We start from the raw sequence: 26,017 nt of genomic DNA, 5'->3' as shown, positions 1-26,017 counted from the left end.
TTCAGGTCTAACTATTTTTTTTCAGAAAAATCAATCTGTGAATTATAAAAATGTGTCAGTTACATCCCTAATGTTAGATTAAAAAATACAACATTTATTTTTCTATTAATTTAAGTCACATTACTTGTATGTAATACATATTGGATGATAGACTGGTAAGTTTCTATCAAGAAATAGTGTGTGTAGTTAACTTTAGATAGTAAAATAGACGTTAGATTCGTAACTTATATAAAATTTTAAGAGCTTATAGGTAAGAAAAAGACCAGAGTTACAGTCTAAAGTGTGTAAAGTGGTAAAGTGACTTAAGTTGACGAAAAATTAGATTACATAACTTTGAATATAATTGTAGAGATGAAATTATCAATTTTTATGAAATTAGCAATTTTTATTGAATTTAAAAACTTATTTGAACAAAAAAAAAAAACTCAAAACCCAAATTTTTACTGAAGTGATTATTTAGAGGCTAAAACATCACTTCACCATTTAAACAATAAAAAAAAATTGTCGTATGGCCATGTAACTTTAATTATCTTTATGACGTCAAATTGAATTCCTTATTGAAAAAGGAATTGCTGGTGGTCGGTCTTTGTTAACGGTGGAACTTCCATCTGAACCTTTGAGAATTTTATTTTTGCATTTCCGTCCTTGTAGTTTGGATAAATTTCTAGTAAGCCATGTAACTTACTAAATTGTAAAAAGTAGAAAAAGTGCCGCCCTTTTCCATAATTTCACAAAAATTCTCACACCAAATTTAGGGCATTGCATTACGCTCGCACCTTTTTCTCGCGTCTCATCGCTATCGAACAGCGAAGCGCACAGGACGATGGGGTCAAGGGACAAAGACCCAAAGGCACCGCATCATCAGCCTCTTCTCAGCAGCCTCGTCGTGCGGCCCTCCACCAGCGACGGCACTGGTGGTGGAGGCGGTCGACGTAGCAGCGATTACGAGCCCGGCGAGGTTCGCCACGAGCCTCCTCCCTACACTCGTTCGGATCGTTACTCTGATGACCCTGGTTTGTCTCTATAATTCTCCGCTTTTTATTTTCATGGATTTTATTCGTTGTTTGACGGTGATTTATGCTCAAATCTTAATATTTGATTTTGTATTTTGCACTTAAATCTTAATTTGATTAGTATTTATCATTTTATCTTCTAGATTCCATACTCATGATTTTTTATTTTATTACTTTTTTTTTCTTGAGTTTCTGTAGGCCTTTTGATGCAGAAGTAAATCTAAATGTATGTTGTAGGATTTTATCATATGTTGTGTGTTTGAAGTGAAACTTGTAGGACAAAGAGGTTAATATGTTGGAATTAGTTTTCGACCTTCTGTGAGCATAACTGTATTTATCGTATTGAAATAGTTTATGAGCAATTGATTTTCAAGGTTAGTTTCGTGTTTATGATTAAAGTTTAGTTTGTGCTTGATCGTGTTTACGATTATCATAAGTACTTGATCGTGTTTACGATTATCATAAGTGTTTGATAGTGTTTACGACTGTCCTATGAATTTGTGCCAACAAAATATGGGTTTCTTGAACCTGTTGATTGTTTACACTGCGTGTCGAACATGTGGATCTATGACCAATTATCTAGTGTCAAACTGTGAATAAATGAATTCTGCTATTGTGTCTTACAGCTCTGAATGTGCCCGCAAGAACATGAATCTTGAGGAACGCATGTTGGTGTGAGTGCCGTCTTGGATCATGGTCTGGGGCAATTGTTTTTTCATATTGTGGGTATTGATGGGAAATGTATATGATGCGTAAACTCGTGGGTTGCTGCATCAATGAATATGGGTTTCTAGGCCTCATTTTGTTGTATTGACTATGGTTGTGGTTTTTGTCTGCTTTTTTATGGGATTGGTGATTATGGTGTCCGGTTCATTTCAAATAAGATTTGTATAGAAATGCCAATCAAAAATGGAAGTTTGAGAGGGTCTTAAGAATATCTGGGCACAGGAGATGGTGCGAGCTTGCACAGAACTTATCACCACTAAAAGTATCATTTTTGTTAATCTGAATTGCAATTTTGCAACCAACATTAAGGATGCCGTACTGGAAATGCTGCTGGAAGATGGAAAGTTTGTTACAATTGCCAGATGGTGGGAAATTCCGTTTGGTCAAGTGGTAATGAATTTACCATGTTAGTAAAATTAAGGACGGTGTTATTTGCTGGGTAATGTTGAGCTTTTCTAGTTTTCTCGGTTTCACCGGTTTAACTTGTGCTTGGGAATTGTATTGATAAGTGGTTTGTTTGCGGTTTCATTTCCAACTTTTCTTGTTTTTTGGGGGTTCAGTTGGATGGTTATATAGTAACTAATTCTCAGCATTGCTGAATTGGGTGTAGAGTGCAAGGACCCTCGGGAACTTCTTTTAGCATGTCAGTTCTAGGTTCTGTATTTTTTTTGTAGGATTTTATGAATTATATTTGTTGGAAGGTGAACTGGTAAATGGAGGCAACAAATTAATGGGAATTACTTATTTGGGTTGGACATGCATCAGTTGTTTCATTCTTCGTACTGTAATATTCAGAATGGTTATGCAGCGGTTAGTAAACTCTGGGGTTTTGATTTCTTTGAAAGATGTGAAGATGGTCTCTGAAGAAATAAACATATTGGGAGTGGATAAATTGTAGAGTTATTTGGAGGCTTGAAGTTCGGTATGGGTTCTTTTTGGGCAGTTCATTTCCTGTGGGCGTGCACTTTGGTTTCACTGCTCTTTGTTGCAGGCATGCTTCAACTGAAGGTTCTGGAACTACTTTGCACTGGGACTAGTTCTCTGTGCTGGTTAGTATCAAATTTTAGTTAGGTGTATCTGCATCTTCTTTATCTGTAGGTTGCAGATATGGTTGAAATTTTCTTCCTTATCACCGAGAAGGCCATACATGGTTATGGGTACACCAGATTCATGATTATGGGGGTTTTCAGATATGTAGGTTAAAAGCTTGTAATGGTTATGTGTTCAGCACTGTGAGGTTGAGTAATCATGGTCTGACATGCTCATTGCTGTATTTACTGGTATTATGCGCCAATTGTTTGAGAAGTAACCAGGGCAGTTATCATCTGAACTTCTTATTATCTTCCACATTTATATGATGTTTCTTTTTAACAACCACAATGAAGAGTTCCCGAGTGATGGTAACAGTCCTTACAAACTTTGAAATGATGGTATTGAAGTTTCTGGGTCACAAGTGCCAATTCCTCAGCTACTTAAAATATACTCCCATTGTCTTTGTTTCTGTGCAATTGGTAGTTACTTATCTTACAATTCACTACCTTTTCCAGGACATAGAATGCGTGCAGGTTCTGCTTCCCCTGTACACCGCAGGGATGCAGAAAATCGCTACAGCTCTGAGTATAATCAATCAGGGGGTCCCCCCCGTGGGCGTGATTTTGGCAGTGCAAGGGATTCTGGTAGATATCGAGACCGCTCACCCCATTTTGCTCGAGGAAGAGGTGTTGGCAGGCCATTTGGTAGAGGTTTAGATGGGCCGGGGCTCGTTCCTGGGCCATTCAGAGGTGAAGGGAGTAGAAATAATCCGAATGTGCAGCAGAGAATCGGAGACTGGATTTGCCCAGATCCTTTGTAAGTTCATTTCCCGTCTTTCTTTTGGTTTTTCATATTACTTTTCCTTATTTTTGTGGTTTTCCTCTTTGGAACTGTCACTACTATGATTGCATAGAGGGTTCTGAATCCTATGATTAGGTAGAGGTTTTCCTCTTTGCCTTTCAGTTTTACTTTCATTTTTCTATTATGTGAGTAAGTGCTTGTAAATATGCATTCAGCATGTCCCAATCCTTGTATTCTTTACGTGTCTCAGATGTGGCAACCTGAACTTTGCAAGGCGAGAATATTGTAACAACTGCAACAAGTCACGTCATGGACATGGGGGAAGTCCTCGAAGGGGTTATTCTGGGCCACCACCTCCAAGTGCTCCTCATAGACGCTTCCCTGGTCCTCCAATTGATCCTCCTCCCTTTGGAAGGAGCTTAAATGGTGGCTATAGGTCTCCACCTCATGGCTGGGCCAGAAATGGCCCTCGAGATTTTGGCCCTGGGCTGCCACCTCCAAAACACGAAGGCAGGTTTCCTGACCACCAGTTGCGAAGAGATCGGTTGGATTACTCTGATAACTACAGAGGAAGAAGCAAGTTTGATAGGCCAGTGCCTATGGATTGGGGTAACAGAGATCGGGGAAGGGATAGCTTCTTTAATGAAAGGAAACCATTTGACAGGCGACTGCCCTCTCCTCCACCACCACCGCATCTACCTCCTCACCGTGGCCGATGGGCACATGATGCTAGAGAGAGAAGCCGGTCCCCATTAAGAGGTGGCTCACCACCAAAAGACTACAACAGGCCTCTGTACACGGGTCGGGGTCGGGGTCGGGGACGAGAGGATCGTCGTGGCATGGGGCGAGACCGAGTTGGAGATGCATATTGACAATGAGGCCACAGGGTGATTTTTTTTTTTTTTTTTTTTCTGGTGTAATGTTGTCTCTCGGTAGATATCCGTTTTGCATGTAGGGTGTAAGGAAGAATGCATATAGCTTGCTTAGCACTAGTTTGAAATCAGGTGGGGTCGTTGCTGAATCGAACTTGCACTTCTCCATGGCTGAAGCCATAGCCAATTGTAGTGTATAATATCCCGGATTTGTCACGTTTTGAAGTCGAATTAAAATTTGCCATGTGGTTGGTTGCCTCATACGTATTTTTTCTATCGTTTAAAATTTGTTCTTCGTCGCATGAACGAAAAACTAATCATGACTGTAACGGTGAGCGTTTGACAATAAATATTGGTCGTACCCCGAAGGCGTTATCTTTGGGAATGAATGTTAATTGAGTTATTTATAGTTTTCTTTTGGAGAAATATTGGTCCAATATTATTGGAAAACTGTTATAATTAATACAAAAGGTTTAGTGCATTTAATTTCCCATTGCACGTATGGAGAAATTTTTTCATGTGATTGGAACACACACCTCAACATTACAGGTGGTGTTCCCCACTAATGACCTGTTGACACCTGTATTCTTATAGCATAAATACAATTAATTAAAAAAACAAAATTAAACCGACTCCTTGTATTCACAGTCTCCAAATCACCTCCCACACCCTTCTCCCCCCATGCCTCCCCCATTGGCCGATGCCTTGCCAGAGACTTGCATCGTCCACCCCACCCCACCTCGACTCATCCTTCCCTTCCCCACACGTTTCTCTCTTCCTTTCTTTTTCATCTCAATATTTTGTCCTCCTTCTTGTACTCTTTCTGAGATGGACATAAGAGATGCCGAAAGACAGATCTTAAATCAGAGGTCGAAGACGGAAAATTTGGGTCGATGGAGGTGGGTGGTTTTTGATAGGGTGGGGGAGAACGAGAGAGAAAGGGGGAAAGAAAAAGAGGAAGAGAGAATATATGGAGTGTCGCCTGTGGAATCATAGAGCGGCGATGGAGGTGGTTGGTTTCTGATAGAATGGGTGGTTGGCGTCGGAAAGGGTAGTCGGAGAGTTTTCTGACTTCTTTCTCTTTGAACTATAAGGGTATATTATGAATTTTGTTTATTAATGCTTATCATAAATATCAAAACATAGCAATTTTTTTATTTCAATAATAAAATAGACACATATTAAAATTGTATTAATTGAAAACTCCAAGTGATCTAACGTGCCGATCTATCTGAAAAAATTTCTCGCAAGTATGGAATCAAAGATCTCCAATTATTTCAATAATAAAACGTTTCGTAATTAATTTGGAACTTTAGAAACACAAGTTCAAATTATTCACATTATTTATTTCTTCTAGTTGTTGGTGTTTGCACGCTCTTTGTTTCTTCGGTCGAGGATTCTTATTCTTGTCTTTCACATCCTGTCCGTCCATTTCGTGCATCGTACCAAACTAAAAATAATTCACCAATCACAAATCAAAGATCACACAGACATGTTAACCCTGGACCCCACCAATTTTCCAATCCCGATTAACCACCTCGAAGTCAGCAAATTCTTTTTTAGCGCCAAAACTCCATAATTTCGTTACTTTTTACTTTTCACCGTTTATCGGACCGAATCTTTTTCAAATTTACCCGTCTTTTCACCACCCACGCGATCTCTCCAACTACGCACTCCACGCTCCAAAGTAATTTTTTATTATGATGGGAACAAGGTAGTACATTACGTGTTTTTATGTAAGAGATAAGAAATTTTGTTTTTTAAGTTATTAACTTTTTAACCCATATATCTCACGATTTGTAGAATGACACGTAGTGTAATATTTCGTTTGCCGGTCATATTGAAAAATCTCTCTACACTTCATGATGACCTTTCTAACAGGTGTCACAATCCCAACCGTGAACATGTTATTATTCCTTGGTGCTGCGTGCACCTGATTTTTATTTTCCTAAGACGCCTCCACTCAGAGTCTCACACAATTTTCACTTTGGTGGAAAATTTGCATCTCACTGAATCGGACGGTTAACTGCCGACCTTATTCTCATCTATGAATTCACACCGTCGATCGTTGATTTCAACAGGCACCGTCGGATCATACCTAGTGTCCCGATCTCACCGTCAAAAAATCGCAGAAATTGAAATTTCAAAAGCCTGGAAGAGAGAGGGAGGAGAGACGAAGTAGAAAGAAGAAGAACAGAAGAAAGCCCCCTTTGCTCCCTTCACTCTCCTCAATTCCTCTCTCGAAAGCCTCCATTTTTCTCTCTCTACATTCTCTCTTTAGAATTTTTCGGTTTTGCAGACGCCTCTGTTTCGCAATTCGACGCCGTTTGGATTGCCGGTGGCCACTGGCGGAGCTTTGCCGCAAATCTTGAGCTGCGGGGCCGAGCAGTTTCGGAGTGTTTGAATTCTTCTGGAGGAATCTGATTGTGTTTCGGATCTGAAAGCGGGTAAATTTGAGGAATTATCGTAGAGTAATCAGTGGATTGAGTTTTTTTGTGGAAGAAGAAAAATTCGAAACTTTTGGGAGAAATTTTGGAAATTTGAATTTTTGGATTTCATGGGGGAAGGTGACGGGGCCGATTCGGCTCCGAAGAAGGCTCAATCGGATGCGGCAGCGGGCACTGCCACGACGTCGTCCTCGTCCTCGATGAACGATGTCCCGGCGAAGAAGCTTGCGAGGCAGCTCGATTTCACCGGGGTTGGTAGCGCTCCGGCGAGTGTGGCGGTGCCGGAGCTCCCTAAGCCACCACTGCCAACCGAGGCGGTGCCGCCGAGTCTGCCAAAGCCCCCCGTGGTGTCCGTGCCGGTGCCGGTACCGGTGTTGGTGCCGCAGCAGCCGCATACACTGAAGCTTGTGTAAGTTTGTAGCTTTTCGAGGGGATATGCGAATAAGTTTAATTTGTTTGGAATTGGAAAATTCTGCTGCTTGTTAATTTTATGGCTTCGTAGTTGAATTTCGGTTGAGAATTTGGATTTTGGATTGTGAGGAAATGTGGGAATAGTTCTCAAAATTGGAGGTGATTTGATTGGTTTTTTTTAATTTTTTTTAATTTTTTTTAATTTTTAATTTTTTTTTTTGAGGTGATTTGATTGGTTTTCTATGGAGGGTAGTTTCGGAGCTGGTGTGTTTTCGGGTGTAAGAAACAATGTTTCAATCTTTGTTTGACGGATTGATTTTGGGTAAGTTTTAATGGGATTTTTGCCATTAGCTTTGCTAAAGTTCGGTTTGTTTAACGTGGGCATTTGTAAACGAATGGGAGAATTGCATTTGCATTTCTGGAATAATTGAATTTGATGAGTTGACATTGTTCTGATAGTTCAGTTTTATTGCAAATGTTTTAGTTTGATATCAAGGATCTCTCTTCATCTGAATTTCGATTTACAAAAGCTCATAACCTTACTGATTTGAGTATGACTTTTGTTTTATGCAACATTCATTGAACTGAGTTCGAGATTTTGGAATTTGAGTTGTAATTCTGGCTTTGGTGATAATAAGGCTCTGATCAATGATCTGCCTTTGTCCTTCAATTCATTTACTAAACTTTGTAAAGCTTGAGTTTTGTTGTTGTTATTGCACATATACATCTGAACAGACCAGTATGCCTAAGAGTAAGAATCCACATGTGCAACCTCAAGCTGTTTTATTTATATTGTAAGCACTAAACACTATTATTTTGCTTTCTTAGGAAACCAGAATCCCCAAAATCGAGACCAAGACCCAATGTTGATGCAAAAGATGGTACTCCTAAGAAGCAAAAACAGTGTAACTGTAAACACTCTCGCTGCTTAAAGCTGTAAGTGCATATCATCTGTGCACTCGGTTGGTTAGTATGAAAACCATTCCTTCCAGGATTTGATGATTTGTTACAGATTTCATGGTTCATTTGATTTTCTCTGGTAGTTCTCAGTTGTCATGCAAGAATTGCCAATTTACATGACTTTTGTGCATCAAAAGGTTTAGGTAGGTTGCAACTCTGTAAACTGTTGCAATAACGTTGTTATTTTATGACCAGGTATTGTGAGTGTTTTGCATCTGGAATTTACTGTGACGGGTGCAACTGCGTAAACTGTTGCAATAATGTTGAAAATGAAGGTGCTAGGAATGATGCAATTGAAGCTACTTTGGAGCGTAATCCAAATGCATTCAGGCCTAAAATTGCGAGTAGCCCTCATGGAGCAAAGGATACTCGGGTATATATCTCTTGGTTTGATGGCCTAGTTTCAGACATGATGCATCTTTTGATATTGTATTATTTGTTCAACAAACTGAAGTTCAACTGTTTGCCTTTTGTGAGTTGCAGTTGTCAATGTTACAGAAAGAGATCTCTTTAATATGTGTGCTGTCATTGTAGTGTTTTCTATTTTTACCTTTTATGATGGTTCTAAAGTCACGAGAGCATTCAAGATGTATACTTTCCCTTCATTTTGCTGGTTTCATCTAATATGGAATTTTGGTCTGCCTGTCACCTTCATTTTGAAAGTGATGTCGCGGTTTAGGAGTGTATGAAATATCATTACATGTCCAATTTCTTTTGAATGATTTATGAGCTTGTGGTGTATGTTGCCTTTCCATTTATGGTGAATCATGTATGGTTTTTATTTCCTTGCCGTCACAAGAAATGGCCTGGATGGAAGTGAATTACTGGTTTTACTTTGGTACAGCATTAAATTCAACACCTTCTAATTAGAATTATATTAAATATTTCTGCTATTGGTGTTTCTAATTATAGTACCCTACATTAGACATTGTTGACAAGAATGTGTCTGGTCTGGAAACATTAGGAGGAAGCAGGAGAGGTTTTGATTTTGGGGAAGCACAACAAAGGATGCCATTGCAAGAAATCAGGGTGTCTGAAGAAATACTGTGAATGCTTCCAAGCCAACATTCTCTGCTCGGAGAACTGCAAGTGCATGGACTGCAAGAACTTTGAAGGAAGTGAAGAGAGACAAGCACTATTCCATGGAGACCATGGCAACAACATGGTATATCTTCAACAGGCAGCAAATGCTGCCATTACTGGAGCTATTGGATCCTCTGGCTATGCTTCATCACCCCCAGTATCCAAAAAAAGAAGAGGTCAGGAATTCTTTGGACCAACAGCAAAGGATCCATCAATACACCGGATCGGACAGTTTCAACAGGTGAATTTAGTCTCATGGTATAAGAATAACTTTTGACAAATTAGTTGGTGCTGATCAAACAGACAAATGTTCCTATTAAGATGATGATTTTTGATGAACTCACCAATGTTCCTATTAAGATGATGATTTTTTATGAACCTACCAGACCTAATTTCAGATCAGTTGCTGGAAAAGCATGAGTAAAAATCATGTTTAGTGAGATTCGCATACTTTTTGTTTCTTCTTGTGACACTGAATTTAGTGCTTAAACGTGGACACTGAATGATTTTTGATAATTCTTTCTATCTATTTTTTTAATTCTAGTTTGGGGAATTATCACTAAGTGCATGTTTCATGTAATTTTCAGGGAAACAATATCAGAGCCCCTGCACCCTCTCCGCAGTCTTCAGTCCCTGTTAATCGCCTTGGTGGTACTGCAGGATTAGGCCCTTCTAAGTTTACATACAGGTATAATAGGTTTCATGTTATAAACTGAATGGACGTGGTTCAAAACTAATTTATGTATGATCGTTGAAGGTCTCTCCTAGCAGACATCATCCAACCACAGGACTTGAAGGAACTCTGTTCAGTTTTGGTTGTAGTAGCAGAAGAAGCTGCAAAGACACTTGCAGGTAGTTTATTGATTCACATATGACGAATTACTATCTTTCAGATTTCATTGTTTTTCATGAGTGTTTGCACTTATAAGACTTGTGTTTAAAATGATATATATTTTCTTCATTAAACAAAAAAATCATCTTAGCATGAAGCACTACAAATAATGTTTACAAAAAATTTAGTCGTCGGAGATGCTTAGAGCCTTGGTTTGTATATTTTATAGTTGATTTTTTTATACTGATTTGTCTCCGTCTTTGTCTTAGTAATGACACATTTAACTACTAATTGGGCATTATAGGGAGAATTCAATTATAAACCATCTATTATTATGATGCTTCGAGTAGTCACTTTTCAAGTAGTTTTAGTAGAAATGGGGTTTGTCTACAAATTCTGTACATTAATCTGTCCAATCTGTACAGACCAAAGAAATACAGCAGAGAAGCCTACAGAAACTTCCCTTGCTTCAACGACACAAGACATGTTGCATAGCCAAAAGGAATCTGATGCTCAGAATGCTGTGGCTGATGATCGTTCTAGTGCAAATGACACTGATAAAATCAGCCCTGAAGATTCAAATTCAGACAGTGCTGATGTAACGAGGGGGAGGCCGATGTCTCCTGGAACTTTGGCATTGATGTGTGATGAACAAGATACAATGTTCATGTCAGCGGCGTCTCCTAATGGGTTAATGGGGGATGGTAACACATCTTCACAGTTGCCTAATGGACAAGGAATGACAGAAGTCTACGCAGAACAGGAAAAGATTGTCTTAACAAAATTCCGGGACTGTCTTAATAGGCTCATCACTTTCGGGGAAATAAAAGGCAAGTGGATCACTTTTCTTATCTGGACTAGTTACAGTATAAAGTTAAAAGCTTTCCATAAATTATACCCAAACCCTTTATCACTGCTCAGGCAAAAAACTGTCAGCATAGTTCATTTATGTTGAGATTTGGTTATTCTTCTTTCATCGATTCTTCCATTTAACACTGCAGAAACAAAGTGCTCATCTTTAGCCAGAAGGGAAGCGGAAACTCAAAAAGACCAAGACAGCAATAGCAGTACAAACACAAGAATAGATTCGTGGAATCCGCAGGGGCCAATTAGCAATGGTGTTGCAAGAACTGCTGTTCCACTTGCACCCAAGACAACGACATCACAGACGGTTACTGCAGCAGTATCAGCCCTCAGTAAAACTCCCTCCCATCCGGAAAACGGAGATGGGAGACCAAAAGCTTAAAATAGAGATGTAAAAAGATTTCAGCACACAAGATTTGCCAAAGGTATTGTCTCGCTTTGATTTCTCTCCGTTGCAGCATCAAGCCGGTAATTAGGAAGTTATTAACCACTCTTAGGAGTATCTAATTTTTCTTAATTTTAAGGTTATTAATATATTTAGAGATTAGTTTTTCCTTAGCTCGTTAACCATAGTTTTTCGGTCGAAGTTGTGTAAAATGCAGAGCCTTGTAATTGTGCAAGATATCGGTTTTAGATCGTGACATACAAATTAACATCACAGCTTGTATTTGCTACATGCTAGGATAAATTTATTTTTTTCTTCCCCTTTTTGATCTTTTCACATGTGGAGAAAGAAACAACGAGCATTTACCACTAAGGGTGGAAATAATATGTAACTAGGTTTTTAATGTGGTTATGCGCCTTGTGTTTAAACAATTAACCTTGTTGAAACCTCTGACAATTTATGATGACAAATGATTTTTATAAGATCTTTTGCGTATTTATTGAGTCATCGTACTATTTATTGAGTTACATTAGTATTTCATTAAATTTTTTTCTTTTTAACAAACAATATTATCTGCCATAAGAAGGTGAGGAGTAGGCTTAGCTTCACAATAGACTAACAATAATACAGCTCATCTTTGCTTTTGTCGAGAATCAAACTTAAGAAATCTCACTCACAAGTGAAAAGGAACACCATTACACTGTAATACTAAGTGACAAAATTTCATTGAATTTTGAAGCTGGAAAACAAGCGGGATATAAATTTAGACATTCTGAAATGTACTTATATTTTAAGAAATGGTTTTTGTTGAGCCTTTAAGCTTGAAATTAAATGCTAGCGAAAAACACAAAAAGGTTGTTTGAACGGAAAATTTTCAAGTATACTTTCGGCAAAGAGTAATGCTAGGCATAATGTTAGGGATGCTAAATATGTGCACCGAATTTAAGTGCGAATTTAATCAACAATTTGTCACGCCATCACCCAAAGTTCAATAGGCGATTAATTTCTCAAGGAAAAAGTCTTGACCGAAAACTCGTTCAGTGCCTCGCCATTTCGAAGCGTTATTGCTATTCACTCAAAGAAAGAGGAGTAAAGAAAAGGTGACAACTTAACATTTTATTTTGCAAACCAGGTGCTAATCGATTAACTCGAATCTTATTTCCCTGAATACTGAATGTGCTCGAAAACCGGTTGAAAATAAGCTTTTTCTGCTTACATGCGTGACCTTGAAGATGCAGATGACGATACGGGTGCACTCTGCAGGACAAGAACAAAAAAAATTATGCATGTTTACCAGCGGCAACCCTCTTGTTGCTCTTTCTTCTCATTCAAATCCCAAAAGGGGAAAAGTTCAAGACAAAAATAAGAATCGATGTTCTTACCAGCGGCAACCCTCTTGTTGCTCTTTCTTCCAAAAACCTTGATGGTTTGAAAAAGTTGCCATATACTCCGGACCATTTCTTGAGACTAGCGTATATATGCTTCGGCCCGACCATATCTGCCCAAAAGACAATACCCCCGCTGCCACATAACAAACAGACGATGTGAAATCAAGCATGTACATTAACTAACAACATCATTACTGTCAACCAACTGTGAAATCAAGCATTCACATTAACTAGCAACGTCATTACTGTCAACCAAGTGAAAACACCAATAGTACACAACTGCAACGAGATTGTACAAAAAGAAGAGGGGTGTTCAAGTCCGGACAATTAATCCCGCAAGGGATCCATTGCCCTGCACCTCGGATGTCCAGATCAAACAATCAGACCTCTCCATTAGCTGCAAAAGTAGAGGCGCATATTTGCAACATAGCAGACACAAAGGTCAATATAGAACTCACCGGTAAGATGGGAAACTCATCCCAAGAACAGATGCGATGTCAAGGTCTGCTGCTCGAATAACTATTTCTTCGTCTAGAATACGGCATGCCTCATTTACTACAGGAAACAGTATCACCTCCAGAATATCTTGGTCTGTAACAGTTAAAGGCTGCCAGACATAACCAGCAAACAAGATGAGCATGACAGCCTCAAAAAGCATGCATTATTTAAAGGAACTACTGAGCCTGTAACAGCAATACAGAGTGTTCCCTTTAAGGTACTGCTGTCATAAATGAGAAATGTATTTTCTGATGTAAAGCAAAAGTACCTTTCCACCAGGCATGATGTTGGTAACTCGTCGAGATTCCTCAATGAGTGATAGGACAGAAGGATCAGGTTTTGGCTTGCTACCCTTCTCATAAATGTAATATCCTTTTCCATTGTTTTTACCTGAAATGCCAAAAGCATAAAATAGTTAGAATAAAGAACATGTTACAATACCCTCCTACGAAGACCTAATAAAATTAGTGAAGTTCAAGATTACCATTTCGTCCATTTTTTATCAAGATCTCAACCAATGGCGATCTAAATGTGCGATCAGGGAAAGCAGCAGAAAATTCCTTTCCAACTGCAAGGGCTACTCCATAGCCTGCCAAGTCCTGAAGCCTGCAAGTCAAGAGCAGTAGATATAATTAACAATGTAGTTCTTAATTCTACGATCAGTAGGCAAAAACATTTCTAAAAAAATCCCAGATCCTACGTTAAAATGTACAAAATAAAACATGAAAAATCTAGGTATGGTGAAAGGGAAGAAAGTTACTGGAAAGGACCCATAGGTAGGCCAAAATCGCTGATGACCCTGTCAATTCTGAATACATCCACACCTGAATTGACCAATATATGGGCACCTTGTGTGTAAGGAAAGAATGCTCGATTGACTGCAAAGCCTGTGCAGTTACCAACCACAACTGGAACTTTCTTTATTATTTTTCCAACAGTCAAAAGATCAAGAATTACTTGTGCCGAAGTCTTCTCTGTCCGTACTATTTCAAGAAGAGGCATCACATGAGCAGGACTGTCCATCAAAGAACAATGCGAAATTAAGTACAAAGTACAAATAAAAAGCATTCCACCATAATTATAAGTGCATATATAAAAATTGATAAACAATAAAATGGTTTTAGGTGATTAAGACATTTGTCAAACACGACGTTTTCAAGAGGCAAATAAGCATGTTTCTTCGAGTGGTAAAAAGATGTATGCAGCTGGGAAGAAAATGCATAAAATAACCTGAAAAAATGTGCCCCCACAATGCGATCATGGGAGTTTGTCTTTTCCCCAACAACATTGAGGTCAATAGTGGATGTATTTGTAGCCAAGACGCAGTGAGATGGGCAAACTTTCTCGAGTTCACTAAAAATTTTCTGTTTGAGAGGAACACTCTCAATGACAGCCTGCAAACAAGGAATAATTGTATCAAATAACTTTCAAATAGAAATCCAAGAGGTAATATGTAGATTTAACAATTTCATTACAACAGAAATATTAAGTAGACAGCAGATGCTCAGGCTTTCAGGCCCCAAAAAGGTGGTTAATACAGATGAGCACCAGAAACCATCTCTAACAGAACGACGAAGGTTTAATAAAAATATCCTAATATAGGAAAGAAAAAATAGAAATTGAAGATAGCTGGCCTTTTATAATACCCCACCTCTATGACCATGTCCGCATCTTTGAAGTCGGAGTAGTCCAAACTACCCTTCAGCAATGAGAGAGCCTTTTGTCCCTTGTCCTGTGTCAGCCTCCTTCTAGTTACTAAGCCTTTAACATTTCCTGTTGAAACAAAAAACGAAGAGAAGATTTCAGGTTTCTAATATCACCAGTGCATACATAAAAAACCATGCCAGAGTATTATTTTATTAGTTATCTGGACACAAGTGAATTGCCAATCTGCAACAAAACTCAGCAGAGACTGTTATTCCCAGTTAATTTAAACATGATCCAATGCTTAGTTAACAGTCAAATAAAAAATTACTAAAACCACAAATAAGTACAATGTTATCTAGGTCCCTTATATGCTATTAAAATATTGCACATAATAAAACACTACCATTCTATTAGATTAATGACAATTATCTTTCACTATATTCATTGCTCACCTAAAACTATAAATGCCATAGTAAAATTAAGAGCAAAAAAATTATATGCTGTACTACAGCCTGAATCCTGAAGCCTCATTCTTAACTCATAGAAGAATGCTAAATCTCAAGAATTCTGCCAATGAGGTAACCACCTTCTATCGATTTTATGCCCTTCTGAAGATATTCAGAGTTGACTTCCTTTAGAACCACAGATATATTGCTCACAAGAAGGGCCGTAGCAATGCCAGAACCCATCAGACCTCCACCAATAACAGCAACTTTCTTTATTTGCCTTGGTTTAAGGCCAACATCAGTAACGTTGGGCACCTGCATAAGTTAAAATTTAAGTAGATACAACAAGAAAGAAAAGGAGGGTAGAATGTAGAAACTGCTTCCAAGCAACAGAAGATAATCAACACCCTTCACCACATTAAATAATTACCAGATATATGCCATAAAAGCATCAACACAAATTTAATTACTCAAGGATGCATGGCGAAAACTGGATTTAGAAAGCCAAGCAGAACCATTTACAACAGACAGAAGAACATAAAACAAACAGGCAAAAATCTCATTAAGAAGCCAGGAGAGGGTTGGTTTAAGGCCAATTCTGACAATAGATGTCATCAACTCAAAGACAGAGGACTGGTAAAAAAGAACAACTACAAAAAGAAGTAAAGAAGCTACTTGTGTATCATGATCGTACCTTAGATGTTGCGCGTTGAGCAAAAAATACATGGACAAGACCTTTTGAAGTGTCCGCTAGAACTAACTCCCTAAAAACTTTAGTCTCCTGAAATAAAAATTTCATTTGTTAGAACATATGTGCACCGGTGCATGCCATTACACATATAAAAGACGATTAAACATGTATAACAAACAAAGCCAATGATATCAAAAATTACCGTTAAAACACCACTGTATCCTCCATGAATAATGCCATCCTCAATCACATTGAGGCATGCTTGGTGCTGAGGCATATTGGGAGCAGTCTTCTTGGCTTGTTGTCGGGCAACTTTCAGTATCTCTCGTGCCTCAGACAGGGATCCAATTTTATCTGTCCTGTGAAGAGAGCGCAACCACGGTTTGCGCCTATCTGCAATTTCCAAAGCCCAAGAGCGAGATACTTTCAGCAACTCTTGAGGAGACACAATAGCATCTATAAGACCCAGCTTCTCCCCTTCTTCAGACAGGATTGTCTTCGATGACTGAAATGTACCACATACTATACTAAATTAGAATCAATGCAAGATGAGCTTATAATGCAAAATAATTTTGTGTAAAGCTTTTAAGCTGTTCAAAACAAGTGAACAACTACGTGGGTTCAGCGTACATACCTAAATAAGTAGTTATAAGATCGAACATGAAAAATTATTTCATAACATTTGGGTATGAAGCTCTAACAAAAAAATGAGCAGAGGAGCCAATTACCAGCATCAATTCAATTGCCTTCTGAAGCCCTACAAGCCTTGGAAGACGTTGTGTGCCTTACATAGCAAAAGCAGTTTCACATTTCAGTACAACAATCAATATATTTTGGTGTCCAATTTACTCCTGTGTAGAATAAAAGTTATACCTCCAAATCCAGGAATCACTCCAAGTGACAACTCCGGAAGGCCAAGTTGTGTTTTTGGAGCAGCAATACGTGCGTGGCACCCCTGCACGAAATTTACTAATAAGACGCAATTGCACAACAGTTCCGACAGCAAATTTATCCACCAAACGTATGAAATCTAACAACTAGAAATTGTCCACTCGGAAGTAGGAGCACAAACCAATGCCAACTCCAAGCCACCTCCTAGTGCAAGTCCTTGGACGGCAGCAACAACAGGCTTTTTCGAATCTGTTATACACGTTACACACAAACAGTATTAACGAGATTGTTAATGTTAACTCTGCGTAGCAAAAATGGAGGCCAGTAATTGACGTTTTTCGAAAAGAACATTGGGGATAATACCTTCAAGCGTGTTGACCACAAAGTCAACAGATACATCAGGCAAGATCGAAACATCCCCTGCGTCACCACACAGCAATACAACGGTGAGTTCTCAACCCATTCACCAAGTAACTCAATGCTACAAATGGAGAGATATCTACATAGTTCATTGCAATCATACCAGTCTCGTGAACCTTCTCGAAAACATTGATATCGAAACCACCCGAAAACCTTCCTCCACTGCCTTCATCAACCAAAAAAACAAGAAAATAAAATTACAAAACATCCACAAAGCGAAGAAAGTGAATACAAAAATTCAAGCTTTCGATTATCTAAAATCAGATTTTCCAATTGGCTGAACTGGATCGAACAAAACGAATCGTAGCAAAACTCGATTAAGTTCTGATTTGAGGTGCTTTTTAAAAAGTGGGTATCAAAAAAAACTGAGCTCAAAAACATGTTTGGTAAACACTTAAAAACAGCTTATTTTCACAGTTTTAGACGAAAAAATGCTGAAACGTGAAGTGAGCTTATTCTCACATCACTGCAAATGCAGTTTTCTTTCAAAACACAGCAATACCAAACCAGCCCAAAGAGTAGGGATCCAAGCTGAATTACCAGTCAAAACGATAGCCTTCACGTCATTTCGCCTCCCAGCCTCCTCGAACTTCTCATTCAAGCCAGCTATAACTGCATAATCACCAAAAAAGAACCCAAAAAATCAAAAAACAAATTACGAATCGTTGAATTTTGAAAAAGAAGGAGCGAAGCTAGCTGGATTACTGGGTATGGCCAAGGCGTTGACAGGGGGATTGAAGATGGTGATAACTGCAACGCCGTCGTTTCCGACCTCCAAGGTGACCTTGACCTTCGCCATGGATCCACTAACCAGAGTCCCCCTCGCCATGGATTCACGAACCAGAGTCCCCTAGGGCAGCGTGATGAAGATAAGGAGAATTACAGGGGAGACAGAGAGAGAGGTTGACGAGATCAGAGAGCATGGGTGCTTTTATGGAGGAGGATTCTGCCTCCAATTCTCATCCACTTCTCTCACATATCTCACTTATTATTTTTTATCTTATTATTTTTATAAAAAAATCAATATAAACATGACTAAATCATAACCGTTGATATAGTTAAATTATAACAGTTCAAATAAAATAAAAAAGGCTTAGAAAGAGACTATTCTCATCACCCTATACTCATCCACTTCTCTTACCTCATCTCACTTATTATTTTTTATCTTATTATTTTTATAAAAAAATCAATATAAGCATAACTAAATCATAACCGTTGATGTAGCTCAATTGTAACTATTCAAATAAAGAGAAATGAAGGATTAGAAGGAGAGAAAATAGTACTCCTGCTTTCATATTCTTTCGGGGGTGTCGTTACTTGATTAAAATAATAGTGTCGGTCGGGGCGATGTATGTGAACAGTTACCCAGTGGCACTGTGGCAGGTAGAAAATTAATCCCTTGGTTGTTGAATCCGAATCGGCATCTTCTCCGAATCTTTCCTATAAAGATCATTAGATCAAATAATACATATTTTTAAAATTTCATTCAATAGTCTATTTATTTTAATTCCTTCGATCATCTTCAAACGCATTTTAAAAGGAGATGTCAAATTTTGACAGCTTATGTAGCACTTTAACATCTTTTTAAAGTTTTGTTCTCCAATCGATATGTCAAATTAAAATATTATTTTATTATTTATAAAATAAATTATTAAACTAATTAAAATTTAATAAAGAACATTTAAAGTTTAATCAATAATCTTTTCACATTTCTTGATTGAAAATAAGAAAAAAGTATGATAATTGAATCGGTCAACTCAATATTAATTATAATAAATGATTAAACTAATTAAAAATTAATAAAATACTTTTAAAAATTAATAATAAAAAACATTTGAAGCTACTGTCAAATTTGACAGTAACCTCTTTTGCTGCTAATCTATATCATCGTCACATAGGATTTAACACTTCAGTTAGAGAATATTAGTGTGATATTTTTTTACTGTTATAAATTTTGTGTACATTTTGGCATCTCCTTCGAATATGCTCTTAAAAGTTATAATAATTTTAGCAAAGAGCTCATACAAAGTTTTATTTTTGAGAAAATGTCATGCGCACAAGGTTGAAGTCAAGTGGTTGTTGCATTTTTTAGGCAGCCCGGTAGCTTTCATTCGCCCACCTACCTTTCTCGGGCGGATTTATGGGTACATACAAAATAAGAGGGCTGGGGAGGCCCGGAACATGTGCTCAGGGTTTTGCCCAAATTGTCAGTGTACATGTAAAAAAATAAAAAACATGGTCAAATCATAAGTTTGAGTATGACCATTTTGCAAGATGACAATGAGAGTTAGGAATAAAATTGATTTGATGGCAAATGAAGTAGTGATTGGGAATTTGAACTTGATAATACTCCATACTTCTAATTTCTATGTAAGACTATGAAAATCTCGACTTTTTTTTTTTTTTTAAATAAAGAAATTAGACCTAAAACTTCTAAGTTAGACTATAAGTTAGATATTTTTTACTCACCTAATTTTATTAAAAAAAAAAAAAGAGTTTTATGTGCAATGAACTAATGGTGCGTTTATTACATACATCAGACTATCTCAGACTGAATTAGCATTAGGGACTAAACTGAACTGGCTTGATATGAACTAAGTAGTATAAGAATTATGAAACATTTAGTGCAGTGCTGGATTAGGTAGGACTAAATTTTTATTTTTAATTATAAGAACTTCCACTTTATTGTCTAAAAAGGTAGAATACACTCTATAAAAATAAATAAATAAAAAGCCAAAAATCAGATATCATGTCGAATACCAAAGAATCAAAATATTGAATTTTCTATCTTTCCCGTCAAAGAGTTGAGTTACACCAATATACAAGGCCAAATTGACAACTAATTGCAGTGAAAACAAAATAAAAAAAATCCAGAGACAGTCCTACATCCCATAAAAAAAAACAAAAACGATGGGAGAGGTTGCAGAAGAAGAAGAAGAAACTTGGAAAGTTCTTGGTGGATTTGATCAGAAAAAAATTGTTCAGGCATGTTAAAAATGGTGAGGGAGACCAAAATTGGGAGTGGGTATTGGAGGCCTTGATGCACTGTGGGTTGAAGCATTGGGAATTGAAGCTTGCAAGAGCTTGTCATCCATGGCGGTCACGGCGACAATCGAAGCAAATAGTCGCCACGACGCCCGTTTCCTCCTAACAATATGCAAATCCTGTTAAATCTGAGTTTTGTCAACAGAGATCTTTTGCAAGCTATAAGAAATCACCTTAATATTAAACGAAGAACAAACAAGCTTCATATAAGCCTTACACAGTAACTGAATGAAAACCATGCAGCCCACGTTGAACATAAACCTAAACGTGGTAGAAGACTAAGTCTGAAGGAAAAACTGATCCCTAGATTCTAGGGTTTATTTCACCATGTAGTTGAAACTGCTTACATAATTAACCCTAAACTTACGTAGTGGATAAAACCACTACTTCTAACATCCTCCCTTAAACTGACTGCTAAGCAATCAGTTTACATCTGATTCCAAACACACTCTCATAGACTCCTGCAACTTCAGGAAGGCATCAGTCTTCAATGGCTTGGTTAGTATGTCTGCTATTTGCTCCTGAGTGTTGCAATAAACCAGTTGCACAATTTCATCCTTAGTTAGCTCACGAAGGAAGTGGAACCGTACATCTATGTGCTTGCTTCGACCATGCAGCACAGGATTCTTGGAGAGCTTTATTGCTGAACTATTATCACAGAAAATCGTTGTAAAGTTTGCTGAACCTGACCTAAGTCATTCATTATCCTTCTTAACCAGGTTGCCTGACAAGCAGATGAAGCTGCTGCAATGAATTCAGCTTCAGTTGTTGATAGTGTAACCACCGGTTGTTTCTTGGAAGACCAACACACAACTCATGAACCTAACATGAACAAATATCCTGATGTACTCTTTCTATCGTCCAAGTCACCTGCATAATCACTGTCTGTATAGCCTCTGAGCTCAGCATGTTCTCCCTTTCTGTAAAAAACTCCAAGGCCGATCGTGCCTTTTACATATCTCAAAACCCTTTTTGTTGCTGCCAAGTGCATTTCTGTTGGACCTTCCATAAACCTGCTAATTAAACTTACCACAAACATAGTGTCAGGCCGAGTGGCTGTGAGATACATGAGACTCCCCACAATTTGTTTGTAGTAAATGTTGTCGACCCTCTCACCAATCAGGCCCTTCGTTAGCTTGGTACCTGGAACAATAGGATTATGCACTGGATTGCAATTCCCCATATTAAACCTCTCCAACACTTCCTGAGCATATTTCTTTTGACAGATGAATATTCCATCTGGTTTCTGCAATACTTCAATTTTAAGGAAGTATCTCATCTTACCAAGATCAGTCATTTCAAACTCATTCATCATCGACTGCTTAAACTTACTGAACATGCTTTCACCATTGCCAATATAAATGAGATCATCAACATAAAGACAAACAATGAGAATGTTACCTCCATCTCCTGCTTTGATGAACAAAGTGTGTTCATGGGGACACTTCACAAACCCTTCCTTCAAGAAATAAGCTTCTATACGACTATACCAAGCACGAGGGGCTTGTTTAAGTCCATATAAAGATTTCCTTAATTTGTAAACTTTATGCTCCTTACCTCTCTGCACATACCCAGGTGGTTGTTCCACAAATACTTCTTCGTTGATTTCCCCATGTAAGAAAGCATTTTTCACGTCCATTTGATGAATTGTCCATTCCCTTTGAGCAGCAAGTGCAATCACAATTCGAATGGTATCTAACCTAGCCACAGGAGCAAAAACTTCAGCATAATCAACCTCATATTCTTGAGCATACCCCTTTGCCACCAACCGAGCTTTGTACTTGTCCACCTCTCCATTTCATTCAGTTTAGTCTTGTAAACCCATTTAACTCCAATTATCTTCCCTCTTTGAGGTAGATCTGTCAATTCCCAAGTATTGTTCTTCTCAATAACTGCTACCTCAACATCCATAGCTTTCCTCCATTTGGCATTTTTCACAGCTTCATTGTAATGAACTGGATCACTACTCGCAAGAAGAACCAAATGCATCGTGGCTTCCTCTTCTTCAGATAAACCTTCTCCTGTCATATAATCCCGCATCCATACTGGCAGATTTCTAGGTCTTCTTTCTTCTGAACTGGATTAATTTGCTTCTGAGACTTCATCTGATCCACTATTGTTGCTTGTATCATTATCATTTCCATCGAATCCATCTTCATCTCCTCCCTCACTGTCAACCTCATTAGCTTCACTTGTTGTGTCTTCATCATCATCCCATTCCAAATCTGCTATGACAGCTTCATGATGATGATCATCCCAAACCCAGCTATTGTTCTCATCAAACCTAACATCACGACTAATTATGATCTTCTGTGAGACTGGTTCAAATAGTCGATAGGCTTTGGACCCTTCCCTAACCCCAAGTAGCACACACTTCATACTCTTATCATCCAGCTTGGTTCTCTTGTTGTCTGGGATGTGCACAAATGAAATGCACCCAAAAACCCTGAAATAACTTACTGACGATATCGTACCACTCCATGCCTCCTGTGGTGTTTTGTTTTTTACTGCAAGTGTGGGACTTCTGTTGAGCACATGAACTGTCCAGTTTGCTGCTTCAGGCCAAACTGTCTTTGGCATCTTCTTCTCGATTAGTAAGCTTTGAACCATGTTCATGATGGTTCGATTCTTACGCTCAGCTACTCTGTTTTGCTGCGGGGTGTAGGCTGCAGTTAACTGTCGTTGAATCCCATTCTCAACACAAAACTCAACAAACTCATGAGATGTAAACTCCCCTCCCTGATCTGTGCGCAGACTTTTAATGCTTGCATTAGTCTCATTCTCAACAAGACTTTTGAAGACTTTAAAAAATCGAAAAGCTTCTGACTTCTCTACCAGGAAATAGACCCAAGTCTTGCGAGTAAAATCATCAATAAAGGTCAGTAGATACCTCTTCTTACTGTTGGATGCAGGCTTTACTGGTCCACATATGTCTGCATGAATGAGTTGTAGACTTTGAGAAGCCTTTCAGGTACTCCTTTTTGGAAAGGGGTCTCTCGGCTGCTTGCCTACCATGCAATTCTCACACTCTTTAGGAGTCCTTTATCTGAGGCAGTCCACTCACCATCTGCTTCTGTTGGAGAGTCTTTAAGCCACCAAGACTCAAGTGCCCATAACAACAGTGCCACAGCTGAACTGAATCATCTGTGAGAACATTGAAACATGCCTAGACACTGAGTTGATGCTGAGCAACAATAATAAACATGCGGTTTGCAGCCATAATGGTCTCCATGATCAGTCCTCTCTCAGGGTGATAGATCTTGCACTTTCCATGTTTAATGAGAATAGCAAAACCTTTCTCTTGAAGCTGACCAATGTTTATAAGGTTGTTCTTCAAAGCAGACACATAGAAAACCCATGTGATCACCTGAGTCATCCCACTCACTTGTAGTCTAATGTTTCCTTTCCCTAAAACAGTCATACTAGTATTGTTCCCTAGTTTCACACTTTCTCTAAAACTTTCATCAAAGTAAAAAAATAGCACCCTCTTACCACACATATGATTGCTGCACCCCGAGTCGAGGAACCAAATATCTTCTTTGACCTCTGGAGCATCTACATACGCCATTAACAACATCTCTTCACTAGCCTCATCATAATTGACCTTTGCTTCCTTGTCTTTCTTAGGACACTCATACTAAAAGTGCCCTAATTCATGACAATTAGAGCACTCAATTGTTGACTTGTTAAAGGTTTATCGACCTTTCCCTATGCCTCTTCCACGAAAGGTTCCTCGACCACGTCCTCTTCCTCCAGAGTTCTCTTCATAGACCACCTTTAGTGTTTGCTCCTCCACAACACGTCCGATCATCCGCTGTTCATGTACCAACAAACTGCTTTGCAGTTCATCAATTGAGAGAAGATCTAAATCTTTGGATTCCTCAATTGAACAAACCACATAATCATACTTAGGAGTCATCGATCTCAGAATCTTCTCAATAACTTCTACATCTGTCAATTTGTCACCGTTAATTCTTCTCTTATTGGCTATGGTCAGAGTTCGACCAAAAAACTCATTCACATTCTCTTCTGTCCTCATGTGAAGCATCTCAAACTCCTTTCAAAGTGCCTGCAACTGTGCTCGCTTGACACGAGCAGTCCCTTAATACTTTTGCTTAAACGAATCCCAAATCTCCTTAGCCGTATCCTTGTTCAAGATTGTTTCCAAAACAGCTCGATCAATTGCTTGAAACAAATAATTCTTAGCTTTTAGATCTTTCAACTTTTGATCCTCAAGCACCTTCCTTTGCCTCTCCGCGAGTGAGGCTCATTCTGCTGCTGCAGTGATTCCATGCTCTACAATGCTCCAATACTCCTTTGAACGTAGAAAATTTTCCATAAGCATCGCCCAATGGTCATAATGCCCATCCAGTTTCGGAATGGATGCTTGCACAAAACCACTTCCTTCTCCTGCCATATTCTCGTATATCTTCACTCAAAAATTACTCTCTCTCAAGCTTTAATTAGAAACCCCAGGTTGGGGCTCTGATACCAAATGTTAAATCTGAGTTTTGTCAACAGAGATCTTTTGCAAGCTATGAGAAATCACCTTAATATTAAACGAAGAACAAACAGGTTTTATATAAGCCTTACACAGTAACTGAATGAAAACCATGCAGCCCACGTTGAACATAAACCTAAACGTGGTAGAAGACTAAGTTTGAAGGAAAAACTGATCCCTAGATTCTAGGGTTTATTTCACCATGCAGTTGAAACTGCTTACATAATTAACCCTAAACTTACGTAGTGGATAAAACCACTACTTCTAACAAATCCAACGCGAATCCCATCTGAGATTCAAAAACAACAAAGCCTAGAACTCGCAGGGGGTGAAGCAGGGAGGAGGAAGAAGCCAGTTTTGAAAATGGATGTGGAAGTGGGGAAGAAGAAGCAAATGTGAGGGGTGAAGCGGAAGCGAAGTAGAGAACTAGATATGGTCTAAGCGAGTCCTATGGTTTGGGGAGGATCTCGCTAATAACTTCTAGCGAGGCCTTTAGTCCAAGCGAGTCCCCTTTAGTCTCATTTAAGTTAGTCCCAGCACAAATCAAACATGGGACTACATTAGTATGTGGTCCAGTCCAGTCCAGTCCAGTCCCACTTAGTAAGCCCAAACAAACACACCATAACAGTTTTAAGTCACATCAAATTTTAAAAATTATATTAATTTTTTTATTCACTTTCAAGTTTTTGTTTTTACTCATTATTTTTGTTTCTTTCATGCCCTTCCGCCACCTTTTTTTCATCATCTTATTTTTATATTTTTTCTCGTACCTCAAGCTTAAAAAAATGAAAACTAACAATATGCTTCTAGTTCAAATAATTAAGAAAACCTTTAAAAATAAAATAAAGTATTAGTTTCGATTCTCATTAAAATCAAATTTAAATCACATTATTACTAATTCATTATGAGACTTAGTCAACTTCCTCATTTTGATGTATATAATATCGATTGTTAAAAAAATAATAATAACTACCTTTTTATTAAAATAAAAATGTAAAACATAAGAAATGAAAACGACATAATTCAATAGCTTTTAATTTATTTATTTTTGGGTAAAAACTTTT

The 26,017-nt window shown here is 38.2% G+C and overlaps 3 protein-coding genes across 5 annotated transcripts; 2 read left to right on the top strand and 1 right to left on the bottom strand.

Annotated features, from left to right (window-relative positions):
• Positions 1 to 753: 753 nt before the first annotated feature.
• LOC137736159 (uncharacterized) lies at positions 754 to 4,705 on the top strand. Its single transcript, XM_068475487.2, has 3 exons — positions 754 to 1,013; positions 3,287 to 3,587; positions 3,823 to 4,705. Exons 1-3 carry the CDS (start codon positions 824 to 826, stop codon positions 4,442 to 4,444), a joined length of 1,113 nt encoding a protein of 370 aa, XP_068331588.1. The 5' UTR covers positions 754 to 823; the 3' UTR covers positions 4,445 to 4,705.
• Positions 4,706 to 6,417: 1,712 nt separating this feature from the next.
• On the top strand, positions 6,418 to 11,903 carry LOC137711183 (protein tesmin/TSO1-like CXC 6). Of its 2 annotated transcripts, XM_068450396.2 has the most exons (8): positions 6,418 to 7,300; positions 8,131 to 8,238; positions 8,458 to 8,635; positions 9,227 to 9,586; positions 9,933 to 10,033; positions 10,103 to 10,197; positions 10,603 to 11,007; positions 11,179 to 11,903. In XM_068450396.2, exons 1-8 carry the CDS (start codon positions 7,002 to 7,004, stop codon positions 11,421 to 11,423), a joined length of 1,791 nt encoding a protein of 596 aa, XP_068306497.1. In that variant the 5' UTR covers positions 6,418 to 7,001; the 3' UTR covers positions 11,424 to 11,903. The 2 variants fall into 2 exon arrangements, with proteins under 2 accessions (XP_068306497.1, XP_088541220.1); XM_088685094.1 differs by lacking the exon at positions 8,131 to 8,238 and having other exon boundaries at positions 6,666 to 7,300.
• A 507-nt stretch (positions 11,904 to 12,410) lies between these two features.
• LOC137728851 (peroxisomal fatty acid beta-oxidation multifunctional protein AIM1) lies at positions 12,411 to 18,434 on the bottom strand. 2 transcript variants are annotated; one of them, XM_068467639.2, is made up of 18 exons: positions 18,113 to 18,434; positions 17,948 to 18,019; positions 17,511 to 17,573; positions 17,351 to 17,407; positions 17,169 to 17,236; positions 16,970 to 17,051; positions 16,825 to 16,880; positions 16,299 to 16,601; positions 16,100 to 16,186; positions 15,546 to 15,720; positions 14,964 to 15,085; positions 14,543 to 14,706; positions 14,073 to 14,327; positions 13,797 to 13,918; positions 13,581 to 13,702; positions 13,273 to 13,421; positions 12,809 to 12,947; positions 12,411 to 12,683 (listed from the first exon to the last, which is right to left on the bottom strand). In XM_068467639.2, exons 1-18 carry the CDS (start codon positions 18,234 to 18,236, stop codon positions 12,639 to 12,641), a joined length of 2,205 nt encoding a protein of 734 aa, XP_068323740.1. In that variant the 5' UTR covers positions 18,237 to 18,434; the 3' UTR covers positions 12,411 to 12,638. The 2 variants fall into 2 exon arrangements, with proteins under 2 accessions (XP_068323740.1, XP_088541219.1); XM_088685093.1 differs by having other exon boundaries at positions 12,630 to 12,947; positions 18,113 to 18,374.
• Positions 18,435 to 26,017: the final 7,583 nt, after the last annotated feature.

This window comes from Pyrus communis, chromosome 15, assembly GCF_041283825.1.
Source record: "Pyrus communis isolate YQ-2024b chromosome 15, ASM4128382v1, whole genome shotgun sequence".
In the NCBI taxonomy this organism is placed as follows: Eukaryota; Viridiplantae; Streptophyta; class Magnoliopsida; order Rosales; family Rosaceae; genus Pyrus; species Pyrus communis.
This window is presented reverse-complemented; position numbering and strand designations above follow the sequence as displayed.

Coding starts and splice junctions, on each gene's coding strand:
- LOC137711183 (XM_068450396.2), top strand. CDS start 7,002: ATGGGGGAAGGTGACGGGGCCGATTCGGCTCCGAAGAAGGCTCAATCG. Junction 8,239..8,457: donor CACTCTCGCTGCTTAAAGCT/GTAAGTGCATAT, acceptor TTTTATGACCAG/GTATTGTGAGTGTTTTGCAT. Junction 9,587..9,932: donor GGATCGGACAGTTTCAACAG/GTGAATTTAGTC, acceptor TGTAATTTTCAG/GGAAACAATATCAGAGCCCC.
- LOC137736159 (XM_068475487.2), top strand. CDS start 824: ATGGGGTCAAGGGACAAAGACCCAAAGGCACCGCATCATCAGCCTCTT. Junction 1,014..3,286: donor TCGTTACTCTGATGACCCTG/GTTTGTCTCTAT, acceptor TACCTTTTCCAG/GACATAGAATGCGTGCAGGT. Junction 3,588..3,822: donor TGGATTTGCCCAGATCCTTT/GTAAGTTCATTT, acceptor TACGTGTCTCAG/ATGTGGCAACCTGAACTTTG.
- LOC137728851 (XM_088685093.1), bottom strand. CDS start 18,236: ATGGCGAGGGGGACTCTGGTTAGTGGATCCATGGCGAAGGTCAAGGTC. Junction 17,574..17,947: donor GAAGGCTATCGTTTTGACTG/GTAATTCAGCTT, acceptor TGGTTGATGAAG/GCAGTGGAGGAAGGTTTTCG. Junction 13,422..13,580: donor ACATCATGCCTGGTGGAAAG/GTACTTTTGCTT, acceptor TATGTCTGGCAG/CCTTTAACTGTTACAGACCA.